Source organism: Oncorhynchus mykiss, chromosome 10 (genome assembly GCF_013265735.2).
Source record: "Oncorhynchus mykiss isolate Arlee chromosome 10, USDA_OmykA_1.1, whole genome shotgun sequence".
NCBI classification, from domain to species: Eukaryota; Metazoa; Chordata; class Actinopteri; order Salmoniformes; family Salmonidae; genus Oncorhynchus; species Oncorhynchus mykiss.
This window is the reverse complement of record NC_048574.1, coordinates 2,134,040-2,157,264: the sequence shown is the minus strand read 5'-3', so window position 1 is coordinate 2,157,264 and position 23,225 is coordinate 2,134,040. Positions and strand designations below refer to the sequence as shown.

The following is a 23,225-nucleotide window of genomic DNA, read 5'->3' as shown; positions in this document are numbered from 1 at the left end:
TCACAATTAAAAACAAATGCATCTTCAAAGTACTAGGCATGTTGTGTAAATCAAATGATACAAAAACCCCCAAAATATATTTTCATTCCAGGTTGTAAGTCAACAAAATAGGAAAAATGCCAAGTGGTAGGGGGGGGGGGGGGGCGGGGGGGGGGTGTGTGAATACTTTGGCAAGCCACTCAGATCTGGGGTGGGGACAGAGGACAGTCTAGACAGAGCTGGGGTGGGGACAGAGGACTGAGATAGATCTGGGTGGGGCTAGAGCAAAGGTGTGGACAAAAGACAGTCTAGATAAAGCAATGGTGGTGACAGAAGATAGTCTAGATAGAGCCTGGCTGGTGACAGAAGATAGTCTAGATAGAGCCTGGCTGGTGACAGAGGAATGTTTAGATAGAGCCTGGCTGGTGACAGAGGAATGTTTAGATAGAGCCTGGCTGGTGACAGAGGAATGTTTAGATAGAGCCTGGCTGGTGACAGAGGAATGTTTAGATAGAGCCTGGCTGGTGACAGAGGAATGTTTAGATAGAGCCTGGCTGGTGACAGAGGAATCTTTAGATAGAGCCTGGCTGGTGACAGAGGAATGTTTAGATAGAGCCTGGCTGGTGACAGAGGAATGTTTAGATAGAGCCTGGCTGGTGACAGAGGAATGTTTAGATAGAGCCTGGCTGGTGACAGAGGAATGTTTAGATAGAGCCTGGCTGGTGACAGAGGAATGTTTAGATAGAGCCTGGCTGGTGACAAAGGAATGTTTAGATAGAGCCTGGCTGGTGACAAAGGAATGTTTGGATAGAGCCTGGCTGGTGACAGAGGAATGTCTAGATAGAGCCTGGCTGGTGACAGAGGAATGTTTAGATAGAGCCTGGCTGGTGACAGAGGAATGTTTAGATAGAGCCTGGCTGGTGATAAAGGAATGTTTAGATAGAGCCTGGCTGGTGACAAAGGAATGTTTAGATAGAGCCTGGCTGGTGACAAAGGAATGTTTAGATAGAGCCTGGCTGGTGACAAAGGAATGTTTGGATAGAGCCTGGCTGGTGACAGAGGAATGTCTAGATAGAGCCTGGCTGGTGACAGAGGAATGTTTAGATAGAGCCTGGCTGGTGACAGAGGAATGTTTAGATAGAGCCTGGCTGGTGACAAAGGAATGTTTAGATAGAGCCTGGCTGGTGACAAAGGAATGTTTATATAGAGCCTGGCTGGTGACAAAGGAATGTTTGGATAGAGCCTGGCTGGTGACAGAGGAATGTCTAGATAGAGCCTGGCTGGTGACAGAGGAATGTTTAGATAGAGCCTGGCTGGTGACAGAGGAATGTTTAGATAGAGCCTGGCTGGTGACAAAGGAATGTTTGGATAGAGCCTGGCTGGTGACAGAGGAATGTTTAGATAGAGCCAGGCTGGGGACAGAGGAGTGAGATAGGGCCTGGTTGGGTCCTGAAGACAATCTAGGTAGAGCCTGGGTGGGGACTCCGTCTGGGGTCTGAGTGTTCCGTCTGGGGTCTGACTAATCCATCTGGGGTCTGAGTTTTCCATCTGGGCTCTGAGTATTCCGTCTGGGGTCTGAGTGTTCCTTCTGGGGTCCGACTGATCCGTCTGGGGTCTGAGTGTTCTGTCTGGGGTCTGAGAGTTCCGTCTGGGGTCTGAGTGTTCCGTCTGGGGTCTGAGTGTTCCCTCTGAAGTCTGACTGATCTGTCTGGGGTCTGAGTGTTCCCTCTGGGGTCTGAGTGTTCCCTCTGGGGTCTGAGTGTTCCCTCTGGGTTCTGAGTGTTCCGTCTGGGGTCTGAGTGTTCCCTCTTGGTTCTGAGTGTTCCGTCTGGGGTCTGAGTGTTCCGTCTGGGGTCTGAGTGTTCCGTCTGGGGTCTGAGTGTTCCGTCTGGGGTCTGAGTGTTCCTTCTGGGGTCTGACTGATCTGTCTGGGGTCTGAGTGTTCCTTCTGGGGTCTGACTGATCCATCTGGGGTCTGAGTGATCCGTCTGGGGTCTGAGTGATCCGTCTGGGGTCTGATTGTTCTGTCTGGAGTCTGACTGATCCGTCTGGGGTCTGAGTTCTCCGTCTGGGGTCTGACTGATCCGTCTGGGGTCTGAGTTCTCCGTCTGGGGTCTGAGTGTTCCTTCTGGGGTCTGACTGATCCGTCTGGGGTCTGAGTTCTCCGTCTGGGGTCTGACTGCTTTGTCTGGATAATTCTAAACGACTGACATCGTTACTCTTCCACCCCTCTCCTCCTTTCACAGGCTATGTTCCTGCACCAGTTGCAAACAGCTTACCTACAGAACCAGGTATTGTGTGTGTGTGTGTGTGTGTGTATGTGTGTGTGTGTGTGTGTGTGTCTGTGTGCTTTTTTATTATTTGTAACTTATTTAGTCCATAATGTTACTGCTACCGAATAGAGCTTGACCGAAAGAGTTTCTGGATATCCAAACAGCGATTACTCACCTCGTACTAGACAAAGATGTTTTCTTTAATGAATTGGACGCAAAGGATCTACTTCAGACACCCTACAAGGCCCAAATCCCTTTCATTCTCATGAAGGAGAGACGGATTTATCGGGGACGTTGGTCAGGGTGCCTTGTAAGGATCCGATGGTGAGTAGTGGGTAATCTGCCTCTACCATCAGTCTTATTACCCAACGTACCATCGTTGGATAACAAAATGGACGAGCTGCGGTCACGAATATCCTACCGACGGGACGTTAACTATCTTCAGTTTCACTGAGTCGTGGCTAAACGACCACATGGATAACAAACTGCCGCCGGGGTTTTCGCTGCCTCTGGTAAGACAAGGGCTGGCGGTCTGTGTATATTTGTAAACAACAGCTGGTACTCTATTGAGGTAGAGTATCTCATGATAAGTTGTAGACCACACTAAGACCACACTCAATGAGCTGTATTCCGCCATAAGCAAACAGGAAAACGCTCATCCAGAGGCGGTGCTCCTAGAGGCCAGAGACTTTAATGCAGGGAAGCTTAAATCTGTTTTACCTCATTTCTACCAGCATGTTAAATGTGCAACCAGAGGGGAAAAAAACTCTATACCACCTTTACACCACAAACAGAGGATGACAGTAATTATATATTCCTGAATCCTGCTTACAAACAAAAACTAAAGAAGATTACCAGGAAGCACCAGAAGTGGTCAGATGACACAGATGCTAAAATAAGGACTGTTTTGCTAGCACAGACTGGAATATGTTCCGGGATTCTTCCAATGGTATTGAGGAGTACACCACAACAGTCACTGGCTTCATCAATAAGTGCATAGATGACATTGCTCCCAAAAGTGACCACACATACATACAACAACCAGAAGTCATGAACTACAGGCACATCTGCACTGTGCTAAGGGGTAGAGCTTTCAAGGAGCGGGAAGCTTAAAATAAATCCTGCTACGCCCTCCGACGAACCATTAAACAGGCAAAGTGTCCATACAAGACTAAGACTGAATCACACTACACCGACTCCAAAACTCGTCTTATGTGGCAGGGCTTGCAAACTATTACAGACTACAACGGGAAGCACAGCCGTGAGCTGCCCAGCTACAACAGCCTACCAGATGAGCTAAATTACTTCTATGCTCGCTTCGAGGCAAGCAACACTGAAGCATGCATGAGAGCATCAGCTGTTCCGGACGACTGTGTGATCAGGCTTTCTGTAGCCGATGTCAGTAAGACCTTTAATAAACAGGTCAACATTCACAAGGCCACTGGGCCAGACGGATTACCAGGACGTGTAGTCCAAACACTTTAATAAACAGGTCAACATTCACAAGGCCGCTGGGCCAGGCGGATTACCAGGATGTGTAGACCCAACACTTTAATAAACAGGTCAACATTCACAAGGCCTCTGGGCCAGACAGATTACCAGGACGTGTAGTCCAAACATGCCCTGACCAATTGGCAAGTGTCTTCATTTACATTTTCAACCTGTCCCTGAATGAGTCTGTAATACCAACATGTTTCAAGCAGACCACCATAGTCTCTGTGCCCAAGAACACTAATGTAACCTGCCTAAATGACTAGCGACCCGTAGCACTCACGTCTGTAGCCATGAAGTGCTTTGAAAGGCCGGTCATGGCTCACATCAAAACCATTATCCCAGAAACACCAAGACCCACTCCAATTTGAATACCGCCCCAACAGATCCACAGATTATGCAATCTCTGTTACACTCAACACTGCCGTTTCCAACCTGGACAAAAGGAAACCTATGTGAGAATGCTATTCATTGATTACAGCTCAGCATTCAACACCATACTAGACAGAGCCATACTCATCACTAAGCTTAGGACCCTGGGACTAAGCACTTCCCTCTGCAACTGGATCGTGGACTACCCGACTGGCGACTGGCCCGCCCCCGGGTGGTAAGGTTAGGTAACGACACATCTGCTACGCTGATCCTCAACACAGGGGCCTGCTCAGTCCCCTCCTGCAGTGGAGCAGGTTGAGAGCTTCAAGTTCCCTGGTGTCCACATTACCAACAAACTATCATGGTCCAAACACACCAATACAGTCATGAAGAGGGAACAATAAAGCCTCTTCCCCCTCAGGTGACTGATCGGATTTGGCATGGGTTCTACAGCTGCACCATCGAGAGCATCCTGACTGGTTGCATCACTGCCTGGTATGGAAACTGCTCGGTCTCCGACCGCAAGGCACTAAACAGGGTAATGCGTACGGCCCAGTACATCACTGGGGACAACCTTCCTGCCATCCAGGACGTCTATATCGGTGTCAGAGGAAGGCCCAAAAAATTGTCAAAGACTCCAGCCACCCCAGTCATAGACTGTTCTCTCTGCTACCGCATGGCAAGCGGTACCAGAGTACCAAGTCTAGGTCCAAAAGGCTTCTTAACAGCTTCTACCTACAAACCATAAGACTCCTGAAAAGCTAATCAAATGGCTACCTGGACTATTTGCATTGTCCCGCCTTATTTTTCTTTAAACTGCATTGTTGGTTAAAGAGCTTGTAAGTTAGCATTTCACTGTAAGTTCTACAGCTGTTGTATTCAGCGCATGTGACAAATACAAATGGATTTGATTTAACTGTGTCTCCCAGGGGATCATCCTACCTCAGATGTACACAGCAGCAGCAGCTAACCTCATTAACCTGGCTGTGAACTACATCCTGCTCTTCAGCCTGGAGATGGGAGTCATGTACTGCAATAGCTTCCTCTCCTGCTCCTATCCTCTCCTTCCTCTCCTGCTCCTATCCTCTCCTTCCTCTCCTGCTCCTATCCTCTTCTGCTCCTATCCCCTACTGCTCCTATCCTCTCCTTCCTCTCCTGCTCCTATCCTCTCCTGCTCCTATCCTCTTCTTCCTCTCCTGCTCCTATCCTCTTCTGCTCCTATCCTCTCCTGCTCCTTTCCTCTTCTTCCTCTCCTGCTCCTATCCTCTCTTGATCCTATCCTCTCCTGCTCCTATCCTCTCCTGCTCCTATCCTCTTCTTTCTCTCCTGCTCCTATCCTCTTCTTCCTCTCCTGCTCCTATCCTCTTCTGCTCCTAACCTCTACTGCTCCTATCCTCTCCTTCCTCTCCTGCTCCTATCCTCTCCTGCTCCTATCCTCTTCTTCCTCTCCTGCTCCTATCCTCTTCTTCCTCTCCTGCTCCTATCCTCTTCTGCTCCTATCCTCTCCTGCTGCCATCCTCTTCTTCCTCTCCTGCTCCTATCCTCTCCTGCTCCTATCCTATCCTCTCCTGCTCCTATCCTCTCCTGCTCCTATCCTCTTCTTCCTCTCCTGCTCCTATCCTCTCCTGCTCCTATCCTCTCCTTCCTCTCCTGCTCTTATCCTCTACTGCTCATATCCTCTACTGCTCCTATCCTCTCCTGCTCCTATCCTCTTCTGCTCCTATCCTCTTCTTCCTCTCCTGCTCCTATCCTCTACTGCTCCTATGCTCTTCTTCCTCTCCTGCTCCTATCCTCTTCTGCTCCTATCCTCTTCTTCCTCTACTGCTCCTATCCTCTCCTGCTCCTATCCTCTTCTTCCTCTCCTGCTCCTATCCTCTACTGCTCCTATCCTCTTCTTCCTCTCCTGCTCCTATCCTCTTCTTCCTTTCCTGCTCCTATCCTCTCCTGCTCCTATCCTCTTCTTCCTCTCCTGCACCTATCCTCTCTTGCTCCTATCCTCTTCTTCCTCTCCTGCTCCTATCCTCTCCTGCTCCTATCCTCTTCTTCCTCTCCTGCTCCTATCCTCTTCTTCCTCTCCTGCTCCTATCCCCTCCTGCTCCTATCCTCTTCTTCCTCTCCTGCTCCTATCCTCTTCTTCCTCTCCTGCACCTATCCTCTCCTGCTCCTGTCCTCTCTCTCCCTTCTCTCTCTCTACTCCTCCTCTATTCTCTTTTCCTCCGTCTTTCCCTCTCCTCCTTCTCTCCTCTTACTTCTCTTCCTCTCCTCCTTCTCTTCCCCTCTTCCTCCTTCTCTCCCCTCCTCCTTCTCTTCCTCCACTTCTCCTCTCCCCTCCTCCTTCTCTTCCTCCACTTCTCCTCTCCCCTCCTCCTTCTATTCCTCCCCTCCTCCTTTTCTTCCTCCCCTCCCCTTCTCTTCTTCCCCTCCTCCTTCTCTTCCTTCTCTTCCTCTCCTTCTCATTCTCTTCCTCTCCTCCTTCTCTTCCTCCTATCCTCCTTCTCTTCATCCTCTCCTCCTTCTCTTCCTCCCCTTCTCCTTCACTTCCCTCTTCCTTCTCTTCCTCCCCTTCCTCCTTCTCTTCCTCGCCTCCTCCTTCTATTCCCCCCTCCTCCTTCTATTCATCCCCTCCTCCTTTTCTTCCTCCTCTCCCCCTTCTCTTCTTCCCCTCCTCCTTCTCTTCCTTCTCTTCCTCCTATCCTCCTCTTCATCCTCTCCTCCTTCTCTTCCCCCCCTCCTCCTTCTCTTCCTCCCATCCTCCTTCACTCCCCTCTTCCTTCTCTTCCTCTCCTCCTTCTCTTCCTCCTATCCTCCTTCTCTTCCTCCTATCCCCCTTCTCTTCCTCCCCTCCTCCTTCTCTTGCTCCCCTCCTTCACTCCCCTCTTCCTTCTCTTCCTCCTCTCCTCCTTCTCTTCCTCCTATCCCCCTTCTCTCCCTCCCCTCCTCCTTCTCTTGCTCCCCTCCTTCACTCCCCTCTTCCTTCTCTCCCCTCCTTCTCTCACCCTCCTCCTCCTTCTCATTTCCTCCTCCTTCTCTCCCCTTCCTCCTCTCAATTACTGTAAATGTGTTGTTGTGTGTTATAATTTCTGAGTGTGTGTGTGTGTGTGTGTGTTTATTGATCCTGTGCCTGTGTTGTTGTGTTGTGTAGAGGCTCTGCTATAGCAAACAGCCTGTCTCAGATCACCATCAGTCTGCTCCTCTACTTATATATCTGTTGGAGAGGCCTCCACAAGAACACCTGGGCAGGTCAGAAACATACTCTCTGTCCCTCCCCCTGCTGGCCATATGTGGTTATGGATGTCTATAGATACGTATTTCGCGATGACTGATGTGTGGGTGCTCCTCCAGGCTGGTCCAGTGAGGCCCTCCAGGAGTGGGGTTCCTACATGCAGCTGGCCATCCCCAGTACCCTGATGGTCTGCTTCGAGTGGTGGGTCTGGGAGATAGGAGGCTTCCTCGCTGGTCAGTGTGTGTGTGTGTGTGTGTGTGTGTGTGTGTCACAGGGTTAATTCCGTGTGGTTACAGGGTTAATTCCGTGTGGTTACAGGGTTAATTCTCCATGGTCACAGGGTTAATTCCGTGTGGTTACAGGGTTAATTCTCCATGGTTAAAGGGTTAATTCTCCATGGTTACAAGGTTAAAACAGAAACAACAGCTTAGGCATTCATTCTGAGTGGTTAAGGTTAGGGCTATGGTTTGGGGAAGACTTTAAAAAGACGCGCTATTACCATCAGGTCTATTTCTAGTCATCAGGCTGCTCTCTCCCCACACCATAGAATCTAAAAGGGTTCTATCTGGAATCTAAAAAGGTTCTTCGGCCGTCCCTGTGGGAGAACCTTTTGAAGAACCCTTTTTGGTTCCAGGTAGAACCCTTTTGAGTTCCATGTTGAACCCTTTCCACAAAGGATCTAAAAGGGTTCTACCTGGAAGCACAAAGGGTTATCCTACAGGGACAGCCAAATAACCCTTTTTTTCTAGTAGTGCACATCAATCTCTCTAGCTCACTAGCTCTCTCGCTCTCTTTCTCTCTCTTTTGTTTATCTCTCTAGGTATGCTAGGAGAGGTAGATCTTGCAGCACAGCATGTGCTGTTGGAGATAGGAGCCATTACCTACATGGTGAGAAACACACCTACCTAGTTACCTCTTCCCCATAACTCTCCTCACCCCTTCCTCACTCTGAACTTCAAGATCACCTTCTCCCCATTCACCCACCTCCCACTGTCTTTCTGTCTCAGTGTGAATCAGCAGGGATAGTATGCACTAGGGATAGTATACACCAGGGATACACCAGGGATACACCAGGGATCGTATACACCAGGGATAGTATACACCAGGGATAGTATACACTAGGGATAGTATACACCAGGGATACACCAGGGATACACCAGGGATCGTATACACCAGGGATAGTATACACCAGGGATACACCAGGGATAGTATACACCAGGGATAGTATACACCAGGGATACACCAGGGATAGTATACACCAGGGATAGTATACACCAGGGATAGTATACACCAGGGATAGTATACACCAGGGATATTATACACCAGGGATAGTATGCACTAGGGATAGTATACACCAGGGATACACCAGGGATACACCAGGGATCGTATACACCAGGGATAGTATACACCAGGGATACACCAGGGATAGTATACACCAGGGATAGTATACACCAGGGATACACCAGGGATACACCAGGGATACACCAGGGATCGTATACACCAGGGATAGTATACACCAGGGATAGTATACACCAGGGATAGTATACACCAGGGATATTATACACCAGGGATAGTATGCACTAGGGATAGTATACACCAGGGATACACCAGGGATACAACAGGGATCGTATACACCAGGGATAGTATACACCAGGGATACACCAGGGATAGTATACACCAGGGATAGTATACACCAGGGATACACCAGGGATACACCAGGGATACACCAGGGATCGTATACACCAGGGATAGTATACACCAGGGATACACCAGGGATAGTATACACCAGGGATAATATACACCAGGGATACACCAGGGATAGTATACACCAGGGATAGTATACACCAGGGATACACCAGGGATAGTATACACCAGGGATAGTATACACCAGGGATAGTATACACCAGGGATAGTATACACCAGGGATAGTATACACCAGGCATAGTATACACCAGGGATAGTATACACCAGGGATAGTATACACCAGGGATAGTATACACCAGGGATAGTATACACCAGGCATAGTATACACCAGGGATAGTATACACCAGGGATAGTATACACCAGGGATAGTATACACCAGGGATAGTATACACCAGGGATATTATACACCAGGGATATTATACACCAGGGATATTATGCACCAGGGATATTATGCACCAGGGATAGTATACACCAGGGATGGGCAATGCTGAAGGCAGCGTTGAGCCGTCACCACGCATGTATTGTACTCGCAGAAAATGGTTGGATGGAAACCTGGTTCCACTCACTAATTGATATGTTGTGTTTTTCATCAACTTTTCTAAACACTGCCATGTTGCACTGAGCCTTTCCAATGGAAAACCACATCTGTGTCCTACTTCTGTCTATTGCAGATAATCTTCACTCGACTTCATTCGGTTGCTTTTGTTTTACCATTAAAACAAGCCCTATGTCTCTAGAGCAACAGTGGGGTCTTTGTCCAGTTCCCTCTAGGTGTCCATGCCGATGCCTGTGTGGTAACTAACTGTGGGGTCCTTGTCCAGTTCCCTCTAGGTGTCCATGTGACAACCTGTGTGGTAACTAACTGTGGGGTCCATGCCTGTGTGGTAACTAACTGTGGGGTCCTTGCCTGTGTGGTAACTAACTGTGGGATCCTTGTCCAGTTCCCTCTAGGTGTCCATGCCGCTGCCTGTGTACGGGTGGGGAACGCTCTGGGAGCAGGAGACACCTCCAGGGCTCTACTCACCTGCAAAGTAGCCCTGGTGCTCTCAGGTAAATCCATGCTTAGCATTATATTGTTAATTTGCTGGATATAATTTTTTTAAATTACCTTTAATTTATTTAGTTTTTTCTCATCTCTTTTTCAAGAGAGACCTGGTCCAAAAGCAGCAGGGGGAACAAAGTTTCAGACAAAACAATTTACATACTTTACTAACACAACATTAAACAAAACTATAGACACACATATAGTACAACAATTACATATTACGTTAAAAACACACGAATGTCATGACTTAAAAACAGCTGCCCTAAAGACACTCTTCTATGATATTTACATCCATCAAGTGCTTAAACTTCAACATGTTCAGGAGAGAATCCCAGGACCACAGAGCTGAGTAACTAAAATGATTTCTACCATGACCTGTTGTAATTCTTGACACTGTTAGAAGCAAATATTGGCGGGAACTGGAACACGCTGTCGTATACCCGTTGATCCAGAGCATTCCAAACATGCTCAAAGAGATGTCTGCTCAGTATGCAGACCATGGAAGAACTGGGACATTTTCAGCTTCCAGGAATTGTGTCCAGATCCTTGTGACATGTATCATGCTGAAACATGGACATACTAAGAACCTCTCTAAAACAACTTTGGAAGCGGCTTATGGTAGTGAAGTTAACGTTTAATTCTCTGGCAACAGCCAGACATTCCTGCAGTCAGTATGCCAACTGCACGCTCTCTCAAATCTGGAGACATCTGTGGCAATGTCTTGTGTGACAAAACTGCACATTTTAAAGTGGCCTTGTATTGTCCCCAGCACAAAACAGTTTTTGTGTTGACTGACCATGTCTTAAAGTAATGATGGACTGTCGTTTCTCTTTGCTTATTTGAGCTGTTCTTGCCAGGATATGGAATTTGTCTTTTATCAAATAGAGCTATCTTCTGTATACCACCTCTACCTTGTCACAACACAACTGATTGGCTCAAATACATTAACCTCTCTGGGATCGTTCGGGATGCTAGCGTCCCACCTCGCCAACAGCCAGTGAAAGTGCAGGAAAGAGCCAAATTCAAAACAACAGAAATGTCATAATTAAAATTCCTTAAACATACAAGTATTTTACACCATTTTGAAGATAAACTTCTCGTTAATCCAACCACAGTGTCCGATTTCAAAAAGGCTTTTCGGCGAAAGCAGAACATATTGTTAGGTCAGCAACTAGTCACAGAAAGCATTCAGCCATTTTCCAATCAAAGAGAGGTGTCACAAAAAGCAGAAATATAGATTAAATGAATCACTAACCTCTGACAATCTTCATCAGATGACACTCCCAGGACTCAATGTTACACAATACATGTACGTTTTGTTCAATCAAGTTCATATTTATATCCAAAAAACCTCAGTTTACATTGGCGCCATGTTCAGAAATGCCTCCAAAAACATCCAGAGAAATTGCAGAGAGCCACATCAAATAACAAAAATACTCATCATAAACTTTGATGAAAGATACATGTTTTACATAGAATTAAAGATAAACTTGTTCTTAATGCAACCGCTACGGCAAAAGCACAATGTTCAATAATCTGAGAACAGCGTTCAGCCACAAAAGCAAGCCATACAGTTACCTGCCAAATTGTGGAGTCAACAAAAGTCATAAATAGCATTATAAATCTTCACTTACCTTTGCTGATCTTCGTCGGAATGCACTCCCAGGACTCCTGCAAGAAATGTTTGTTTTGTTCGATTACGACCATATTTATGTCCAAATACCTCCGTTTTGTTCGTGCATTTAGTTCACTATTCCAAAGGCAGAATGCGTGAGCACAAACTCCAGACGAAAAGTCAAAAGATCTCCGTTACAGTTTGTAGAAACATGTCAAACGATGTTTACAATCAATCCTTAGGGTCGTTTTATAATAAATCTTCAATAATATTCCATCCGGACCATAGCGTATTCATTACAGAGGAAAAAGGAACGGTGTGCCCATGTGACCGCGCAGTAAACAACTGATTGGCCACAGCCTAGTCCACTTGTTGAAACAGCTCTTATTCGACCACCTTCCACAATAGAAGCCTCAAACAACTTTCTAAAGACTGTTGACTGCTTGATCTGCTGCAAGCCTTGGGAAGTGCAATCTGGCCCCATAGACACAGCATACTTAAATGAAACTACAAACCTCAGATTTCCCACTTCCTGGTTGGATTTGTCTCAGGTTTTCGCCTGCTATATGAGTTCTGTTATACTCACAGATATCATTCAAACAGTTTTAGAAACGGCAGAGTGTTTTCTATCGAATACTACTAATAATATGCATATATTCGCATCTGGCACAGAGTAGCAGGCAGTTTACTCTGGGCACCTTATTCATCCAAGCTACTCAATACTGCCCCCCTGTCACCAAGAAGTTTTAAGAAGTAAAGAAATTGCACATATTAACTTTTAGCACCTGTGAATTGAAATGCATTCCAAGTGACTACCTCATGAAGCTGGTTGAGAGAATGCAAAGAGTGTGCAAAGCTGTCATCAAGGCAAAGGGTGGCTACTTTGAAGAATCTAAAATCTAAAAATATATTTTGATTTGTTTAACACTGTTTTGGTTACAAAATGATTTCATATGTGTTATTTCATGTCTTCACTTATATTCCACAATGTGGAAAATAGTAAAAAAATTAATTTAAAAAAACTTTGAAAGTGTGTCCAAACCTTTGACTGGTACTGTATATTGTTTAATATATTGTTGTATATATTATTAATATAGTTTGTGTTGTTTGTGGTGCAGGAGTGCTGGCTGTGTTCCAGGGTATTGCCATCGGTAACTCCAGGCATGTGTTAGGCTACATCTTCACCTCAGATCAGTGAGTGTTAGACAATATATCATTTATTATTAATAGACCAGTGTGGTCTGAAATGATTGAAACCCTTGTGAGTAGACGAGTAAAAAGTATTGTAATGAATATAGAATTCATGTACATAGCACATATTATGTATACACCAAAAAATTGAGAGATTATATTATTTTCAAATCAAATGTTATTAATCACATGATTGATAAATAACAGGTGTAAACATACAGTGAAGTGCTTACAGCCCTTCCCAACAATGCAGAGAGAGAGAAAATAATATGTAAATAGTGGCATGAGGAATATGTGGATGTGAAGGTCTACAGGGTAATGGAGATACGCACATATCGGCAGGGATAAAGGATAGATAATAAACAGTAACAGCAGTACACTGTAGGTAGGGGTAAAGGATAGATAATAGACAGTAACAGCAGTACACTGTAGGTAGGGGTAAAGGATAGATAATGGACAGTAAGAGCAGAGCAGCAGTATACTGTAGGTAGGGGTAAATGATAGATAATAGACAGTAACAGCAGTATACTGTAGGTAGGGGTAAAGGATAGATAATAGACAGTAACAGCAGTAGACTGTAGGTAGGGGTAAAGGATAGATAATAAACAGTAACAGCAGTGCACTGTAGGTAGGGGTAAAGGATAGATAATAAACAGTAACAGCAGTACACTGTAGGTAGGGGTAAAGGATAGATAATAGACAGTAACAGCAGTATACTGTAGGTAGGGGTAAATGATAGATAATAGACAGTAACAGCAGTACACTGTAGGTAGGGGTAAAGGATAGATAATAGACAGTAACAGCAGTATACTGTAGGTAGGGGTAAAGGATAGATAATAGACAGTAACAGCAGTATACTGTAGGTAGGGGTAAATGATAGATAATAGACAGTAACAGCAGTACACTGTAGGTAGGGGTAAAGGATAGATAATAGACAGTAACAGCAGTATACTGTAGGTAGGGGTAAAGGATAGATAATAGACAGTAACAGCAGTATACTGTAGGTAGGGGTAAAGGATAGATCATAGACAGTAACATTAGTATACTGTAGGTAGGGGTAAAGGATAGATCATAGACAGTAACATTAGTATACTGTAGGTAGGGGTAAAGGATAGATAATAGACAGTAACAGCAGTATACTGTAGGTAGGGGTAAAGGATAGATAATAGACAGTAACATTAGTATACTGTAGGTAGGGGTAAAGGATAGATAATAGACAGTAACAGCAGTATACTGTAGGTAGGGGTAAAGGATAGATAATAGACAGTAACAGCAGTATACTGTAGGTAGGGGTAAAGGATAGATAATAGACAGTAACAGCAGTATACTGTAGGTAGGGGTAAAGGATAGATAATAGACAGTAACAGCAGTAGACTGTAGGTAGGGGTAAAGGATAGATAATAGACAGTAACAGGAGTATACTGTAGGTAGGGGTAAAGGATAGATAATAGACAGTAACAGCAGTATACTGTAGGTAGGGGTAAAGGATATATAATAGACAGTAACAGCAGTATACTGTAGGTAGGGGTAAAGGATAGATAATAGACAGTAACAGCAGTATACTGTAGGTAGGGGTAAAGGATAGATAATAGACAGTAACAGCAGTATACTGTAGGTAGGGGTAAAGGATATATAATAGACAGTAACAGCAGTAGACTGTAGGTAGGGGTAAAGGATAGATAATAGACAGTAACAGCAGTATACTGTAGGTAGGGGTAAAGGATAGATAATAGACAGTAACAGCAGTAGACTGTAGGTGGGGGTAAAGTGACTAGACAACAGGATAGATAATAGACAGTAGACTTGTGGGAGGAGTGCTGATGTGCTTTTGGTACTCTGATTGTGTCCAGTCTGAGAAGAAATCTGCACACAATGCATCCCTAACCAGCTTCTGAAGTGGTCTGCAGATCTGAACACAATCAGACCACAAAGGGACTTTTGACCCGTCTTTTAAATGTGATCTTTATGTTCTGATAGCTGAAGTTGCATGTAAGTGTCAAGTGTAGACAGGACCTAAGTGATCTCTCAGTAGTTAATAGTCCCCCTCCTGAGTCCTGTCCTGTCCTCTCCAGAGCCATAGTGGACAACGTGTCAGTGAACCTGGGGCTCTACACCTTCATACAGTTCTTTGATGCTCTACTGGTGAGTACCTTTACTGGTGAGTACCTCTACTGGTGAGTACCTCTACTGGTGAGTACCTTTACTGGTGAGTACCTCTACTTGTGAGTACCTGGGTCCCTACACCATTCATACAGTTATCTCTACTGGTGAGTACCTGGGTCCCTACACCATTCATACAGTTATCTCTACTGGTGAGTACCTGGGTCCCTACACCATTCATACAGTTATCTCTACTGGTGAGTACCATTCATACAGTTATCTCTACTGGTGAGTACCTGGGTCCATACACCATTCATACAGTTATCTCTACTGGTGAGTACCTGGGTCCCTACACCATTCATACAGTTATCTCTACTGGTGAGTACCTGGGTCCCTACACCATTCATACAGTTATCTCTACTGGTGAGTACCTGGGTCCCTACACCATTCATACAGTTATCTCTACTGGTGAGTACCTGGGTCCCTACACCATTCATACAGTTATCTCTACCGGTGAGTACCTGGGTCCCTACACCATTCATACAGTTGTCTCTACTGGTGAGTCTAACCAGTTGTGTGTGTGTGTAGTGTGTGTGCTCAGGTATCCTGGTTGGAGCAGGAAAACAGAAGATAGCTGCGCTGTCTAACCTGGTCTCATACTATTGCATTGGGCTTCCGGTCGGCATCGCTTTGATGTTCGCTGCTAAGCTCAGGATACTAGGTATTCTTCCTCTATCTCTACTACGTCTATCCTGACCTCTACCTCTACCACAACCTCTATCTCTAAATCTACCTCTACCACTACCACAACCTCTATCTCTACTACGTCTATCCTGAACTCTACCACAACCTCTATCTCTAAATCTACCTCTACCTCTACCTCAACCTCTATCTCTACTACGTCTATCCTGACCTCTATCTCTAAATCTACCTCTACCACAACCTCTATCCTGAACTCAACCTCTATCTCTACTACGTCTATACTGACCTCTATTTCTAAATATACCACTACCTCTACCACAACCTCTATCTCTAAATCTAGCTCTACCACTAGCACTATCTCTACTACGTCTATCCTGACCTCTACCTCTAAATCTACCTCTACCTCTACCACAACCTCTATCTCTAAATCTACCTCTACCACTACCACAACCTCTATCTCTACTACGTCTATCCTGACCTCTACCACAACCTCTATCTCTAAATCTACCTCTACCTCTACCTCAACCTCTATCTCTACAATGTCTATCCTGACCTCTACCTCTAAATCTACCTCTACCTCTACCACAACCTCTATCTCTACTACGTCTATCCTGACCTCTACCACAACCTCTATCTCTAAATCTACCTCTACCACAACCTCTATCCCGAACTCAACCTCTATCTCTACTACGTCTATACTGACCTCTATTTCTAAATATACCACTACCTCTACCACAACCTCTATCTCTAAATCTACCTCTACCACAACCTCTATCTCTACCACGTCTAGCCTGACCTCTATCTCTAAATCTACCTCTACCTCTACCACAACCTCTATCTCTACTGCGTCTATCCTGACCTCTACCTCTAAATCTACCACTACCACTACCACTACCTCTAAATCTATTACGTCTATCCTGACCTCTACCTCTAAATCTACCTCGACCTCTACCACAACCTCTCTCTAAATCTACCTCTACCACTACCACTACTATGTCTATATTGACCTCTACCTCTAAATCTACCTCGACCTCTACCACAACCTCTCTCTAAATCTACCTCTACCACTACCACTACTATCCTGACCTCTACCTCTAAATATACCACTACCACAACCTCTATCTCTAAATCTACCTCTACCACTACCACAACCTCTATCTCTACTACGTCTATCCTGACCTCAACCTCTAAATCTACCACTACCTCTACCACAACCTCTATCTCTAAATCTTCCTCTACCACTACCTCTATCTATACTACGTCTATCCCGACCTCTACCTCTAAATCTACCACGACCACAACCTCTATCTCTAAATCTACCTCTACCGCAACCTCTATCTCGACTACGTCTATCCTGACATCTACCTCTTCCTCTACCTCTACCACAACCTCTATCTCTACTACGTCTATCCTGACCTCTAAATCTACCACTACCTCTACAACAACCTCTATCTCTAAATCTACCTCTACCACTACCACAACCTCTATCTCTACTATGTCTATCCTGACCTCTACCTCTATATCTACCACTACATCTACCACAACCTCTATCTCTAAATCTACCTCTACCACAACCTCTATCTCTACTATGTCTATCCTGACCTCTATCTCTAAATCTACCTCTAAGTCTACCACAACCTCTACCTCTAAATCTACCTCTACCACAACCTCTATCTCTACTACATCTATCCTGACCTCTACCTCTAAATCTACCTCTACCTCTACCACAACCTCTATCTCTAAATCTACCTCTACCACTACCACGACCTCTATCTCTACTATGTCTATCCTGACCTCTACCTCTAAATCTACCACTACATCTACCACAACCTCTATCTCTAAATCTACCTCTACCACAACCTCTATCTCTAAATCTACTTCTACCACTACCACTACCACAACCTCTATCTCTACTACGTCTATCCTGACCTCTACCTCTAAATCTACCACTACCTCTACCACAACCTCTATCTCTAAATCTACCTCTACCACTACCACAACCTCTATCTCTACTACGTCTATCCTGACGTCTACCTCTAAATCTACCTCTACCACTACCTCTATCTCTAAATCTACCTCTACCACTACCACAACCTCTATCTCTACTACACATCTCCTGACCTCTACCTCTACCACAACCTCTCTCTCTACTACGACTGTCCTGACATCTACCTCTACCTCTACCACAACCTCTATCTCTACTACGTCTATCCTGACCTCTACCTCTACCTCTAAATATACCTCTACCTCTACCACAACCTCTATCTCTAATACTTCTATCCTGACCTCTACCTCTAAATCTACCTATACCTCTACCGCTACCTCTACCTCTAAATCTACCTCTACCTCTACCACAACCTCTATCTCTATATCGTCTATCCTGACCTCTACCTCTAAATCTACCTCTACCACTACCACAACCTCTATCTCTACCTCTAAATCTACCTCTACCACTATCTCTACTACTTCTATCCTGACCTCTATCTCTACCTCTAAATCTACATCTACCACCACATCTCTATACCTCCTACTCTACCTCTATCTCTGCCTCAAAATCTCTACCTCAACATCTCTAACCTCTATCTCTATCTCAACCTGTATCTCTAGCTCTACTTCAACATCTCAACCTCTATCTCTACCTCTACTTCAACATCTCTAACCTCTATATCTATCTCAACCTCTATCTCTACCTCTACTTCAACAACTCTAACCTCTATCTCAACCTCTACTTCAACATCTCAACCTCTATCTCAACTTCTTTCTCTACCTCTACTTCAACATCTCAACATCTATCTCTATCCTCTATCTATATCTCTACCTCTATCTCTACCTCTACTTCAAAATGTCAACCTCTATCTCTGTCTCTACCTCTACTTCAAAATCTATATATCTATCTCTCTCTACCTTTATCTCTACCTCTTCGTCTTCCTCAACCTCTACCTCCAATTCTACCTCAACCTCCATATGTATCTCTACCTCTAAATCTACCTCTACCACTACCTCTACTCCCTCTATCCTGACCTCAACTTCTACCTCTAAATCTACCTCTACCACTACCTCTACTACGTCTATCCTGACCTCTATCTCTACCTCTAAATCTACCTCCACCACTACCTCTATCTATATATCTATACCTCTGCCTCAAAATATCTACCTCAACATCTCTAACCTCTATCTCTATCTCTACTTCAACATCTCTACCTCTATCTCTACCTCTACTTCAACATCTCAACCTCTATCTCAATCTCAATCTCAATCTCAATCTCTATCTCTATCTCTACCTCTACCTCTACCTCTCTACCTTTATCAACTCTACCTCTAAGTCTACCACGACCACAACCTCTATCTCTAAATCTACCTCTACCGCAACCTCTATCTCGACTACGTCTATCCTGACATCTACCTCTTCCTCTACCTCTACCACAACCTCTATCTCTACTACGTCTATCCTGACCTCTACCTCTAAATCTACCTCTACCTCTACCACAACCTCTATCTCTAAATCTACCTCTACCACTACCACTACTATGTCTATCCTGACCTCTACCTCTAAATCTACCTCTACCTCTATCTCTAAATCTACCTCTACCACTACCACAACCTCTATCTCTACTATGTCTATCCTGACCTCTACCTCTAAATCTACCACTACCTCTACCACAACCTCTATCTCTAAATCTACCTCTACCACTACCACAACCTCTATCTCTACTACGTCTATCCCGACCTCTACCTCTAAATCTACCACGACCACAACCTCTATCTCTAAATCTATCTCTACCGCAACCTCTATCTCTACTACGTCTATCCTGACCTCTAACTCTAAATCTACCTCTACCTCTACCACAACCTCTTTCTCTAAATCTACCTCTACCACGTCTATCCTGACCTCTACCTCTAAATCTATCTCTACCTCTACCACAACCTCTATCTCTAAATCTACCACTACCACTACTACTACCTCTAAGTCTATTACGTCTATCCTGACCTCTACCTCTAAATATACCTCTACCACAACCTCTATCTCTAAATCTACCTCTACCACGTCTATCCTGACCTCTACCTCTAAATCTACCTCTACCTCTACCACAACCTCTATCTCTAAATCTACCACTACCACTACCACTACCACTATCTCTACTACGTCTATCCTGACCTCTACTTCTAAATCTACCTCTACCTCTACCACAACCTCTCTCTAAATCTACCTCTACCACTACCACTACTATGTCTATCCTGACCTCTACCTCTAAATCTACCTCTACCTCTACCTCTATCTCTAAATCTACCTCTACCACTACCACAACCTCTATCTCTACTACGTCTATCCTGATCTCTACCTCTAAATCTACCACTACCTCTATCACAACCTCTATCTCTAAATCTACCTCTACCACTATCTCTACTACGTCTATCCTGACCTCTATCTCTACCTCTAAATCTACCTCCACCACTACCTCTATCTATATCTCTATACCTCTGCCTCAAAATATCTACCTCAACATCTCTAACCTCTATCTCTATCTCTACTTCAACATCTCTACCTCTATCTCTACCTCTACTTCAACATCTCAACCTCTATCTCAATCTCAATCTCTATCTCTATCTCTATCTCTATCTCTACCTCTACCTCTACCTCTCTACCTTTATCAACTCTAACTCTAAATCTACCACGACCACAACCTCTATCTCTAAATCTACCTCTACCGCAACCTCTATCTCGACTACGTCTATCCTGACATCTACCTCTTCCTCTACCTCTACCACAACCTCTATCTCTATTACGTCTATCCTTACCTCTAAATCTACCACTACCTCTACCACAACCACAACCTCTATCTCTAAATCTTCCTCTACCACTACCACAACCTCTATCTCTACTACGTCTATCCCGACCTCTACCTCTAAATCTACCACGACCACAACCTCTATCTCTAAATCTACCTCTACCACAACCTCTATCTCTACTACATCTATCCTGACCTCTACCTCTAAATCTACCTCTACCTCTACCACAACCTCTATCTCTAAATCTACCTCTACCACTACCACAACCTCTATCTCTACTATGTCTATCCTGACCTCTACCTCTAAATCTACCACTACCTCTACCACAACCTCTATCTCTAAATCTACCTCTACCACTACCACAACCTCTATCTCTACTACGTCTATCCTGACCCATACCTCTAAATCTACCTCTACCACTACCTCTATCTCTAAATCTACCTCTACCACTACCACAACCTCTATCTCTACTAAACCTCTCTTGACCTCTACCTCTACCACAACCTCTCTCTCTACTACGTCTGTCCTGACATCTACCTCTACCTCTACCACAACCTCTATCTCTACTACGTCTATCCTGACCTCTACCTCTACCTCTAAATCTACCTCTACCACAACCTCTATCTCTAATACTTCTATCCTGACCTCTACCTCTAAATCTACCTATACCTCTACCGCTACCTCTACCTCTAAATCTACCTCTACCACAACCTCTATCTCTATATCGTCTATCCTGACCTCTACCTCTAAATCTACCTCTACCACTACCACAACCTCTATCTCTACCTCTAAATCTACCTCTACCACTATCTCTACTACTTCTATCCTGACCTCTATCTCTACCTCTAAATCTACATCTACCACCACATCTCTATACCTCCTACTCTACCTCTATCTCTGCCTCAAAATCTCTACCTCAACATCTCTAACCTCTATCTCTATCTCAACCTGTATCTCTAGCTCTACTTCAACATCTCAACCTCTATCTCTACCTCTACTTCAACATCTCTAACCTCTATATCTATCTCAACCTCTATCTCTACCTCTACTTCAACAACTCTAACCTCTATCTCAACCTCTACTTCAACATCTCAACCTCTATCTCAACCTCTATCTCTACCTCTACTTCAACAACTCTAACCTCTATCTCAACCTCTACTTCAACATCTCAACATCTATCTCTATCCTCTATCTATATCTCTACCTCTATCTCTACCTCTACTTCAAAATGTCAACCTCTATCTCTGTCTCTACCTCTACTTCAAAATCTCTATATCTATCTCTCTCTACCTTTATCTCTACCTCTTCGTCTTCCTCAACCTCTACCTCCAATTCTACCTCAACCTCCATATGTATCTCTACCTCTAAATCTACCTCTACCACTACCTCTACTCCCTCTATCCTGACCTCAACTTCTACCTCTAAATCTACCTCTACCACTACCTCTACAACTACGTCTATCCTGACCTCAACCTCTACCTATAAATCTACCTCTACCACTATCTCTACTACGTCTATCCTGACCTCTATCTCTACCTCTAAATCTACCTCCACCACTACCTCTATCTATATCTCTATACCTCTGCCTCAAAATATCTACCTCAACATCTCTAACCTCTATCTCTATCTCTACTTCAACATCTCTACCTCTATCTCTACCTCTACTTCAACATCTCAACCTCTATCTCAATCTCTATCTCAATCTCAATATCTCTCTCTACCTCTACCTCTACCTCTCTACCTTTATCTCTACCTCTTCGTCTTCCTCAACCTCTATTTCTACCTCCAATTCTACCTCAACCTCATCCTCCATCTGTATTTCTACCTCTAACTCAACATCTCTGCCTCTTTTTCTATCTGTACCTCTATCTCTACCTGAACATTTCTACCTCTACCACTATCTCTATCTCTAATGACTTTTTCATTGGCAAGATTAACACACTTAGGGATGGCATGCCAGCAACAAACACTGACACTACACATCCAAGTATATCTGACCAAATTATGAAAGACAGGAATTGTACTTTTCCATAGAGTCAGTGTGGAAGAGGTGAAAAAATGTTGTTGTCTATCAACACTGACAAGCCACCAGTCTTACAATCTAGATGGAAAATGACTGGGTATAATAAACAGATGATATTGCCACTCCTATTTGCCTCATCTTTAATTTAAGCCTACTAGAGAGCGTGTTCCCTCAGGCCTGGAGGGAAGCTAAAGTCATTCCGCTACCCAAGAATAGTAAAGCCCCCATTACTGTCTAAAATAACCACCCAATCAGTCTGTTACCAACCCTTGGTAAACTTCTGGAAAAAAAATCTATTTGATCAAATACAATGCTATTTCACACGAAACAAATCGACAACAGACTTTCAGCACGATTATAGGGAAGGACATTCAACAAGCACAGCACTTACACAAATGACTGATGATTGGCTGAGAGAAATTGATGATAAAATAATTGTGGGGGTTATGTTAGACTTCAGTGCAGCTTTTGAAATGATTGATCTGCTGCTGGAAAAACGTGTGTGTTATGGCTTTACACCCCCTGCTATAATGTGGATAAAGAGTCACTTGTCTAACAGAACACAGATGGTGTTCTTTAATGGAAGCCGATCAAATATAATCCAGTTAGAATCAGGAGTTCCCCAGGGTAGCTGTTTAGGCCCCTTGCTTTTTAACATTTTTACTAACGACTTGCCACTGATTTTGAGTAAAGCCAGAGTGTCTATGTATGCGGATGAC

The 23,225-nt window shown here is 44.4% G+C and overlaps 1 protein-coding gene across 1 annotated transcript in view; it reads left to right on the top strand.

Annotated features, from left to right (window-relative positions):
* Positions 1–23,225, top strand: part of LOC110534810 (multidrug and toxin extrusion protein 1) — a 44,100-nt gene that overhangs the window by 14,529 nt on the left and 6,346 nt on the right. The window contains exons 6-14 of the mRNA XM_036989479.1: positions 2,226–2,270; positions 5,045–5,142; positions 7,258–7,355; positions 7,458–7,571; positions 8,159–8,226; positions 9,984–10,092; positions 12,821–12,896; positions 14,966–15,035; positions 15,582–15,714. Coding sequence (XP_036845374.1) covers positions 2,226–2,270; positions 5,045–5,142; positions 7,258–7,355; positions 7,458–7,571; positions 8,159–8,226; positions 9,984–10,092; positions 12,821–12,896; positions 14,966–15,035; positions 15,582–15,714 — 811 coding nt within the window. The remainder of the gene's footprint in view (positions 1–2,225; positions 2,271–5,044; positions 5,143–7,257; positions 7,356–7,457; positions 7,572–8,158; positions 8,227–9,983; positions 10,093–12,820; positions 12,897–14,965; positions 15,036–15,581; positions 15,715–23,225) is intronic.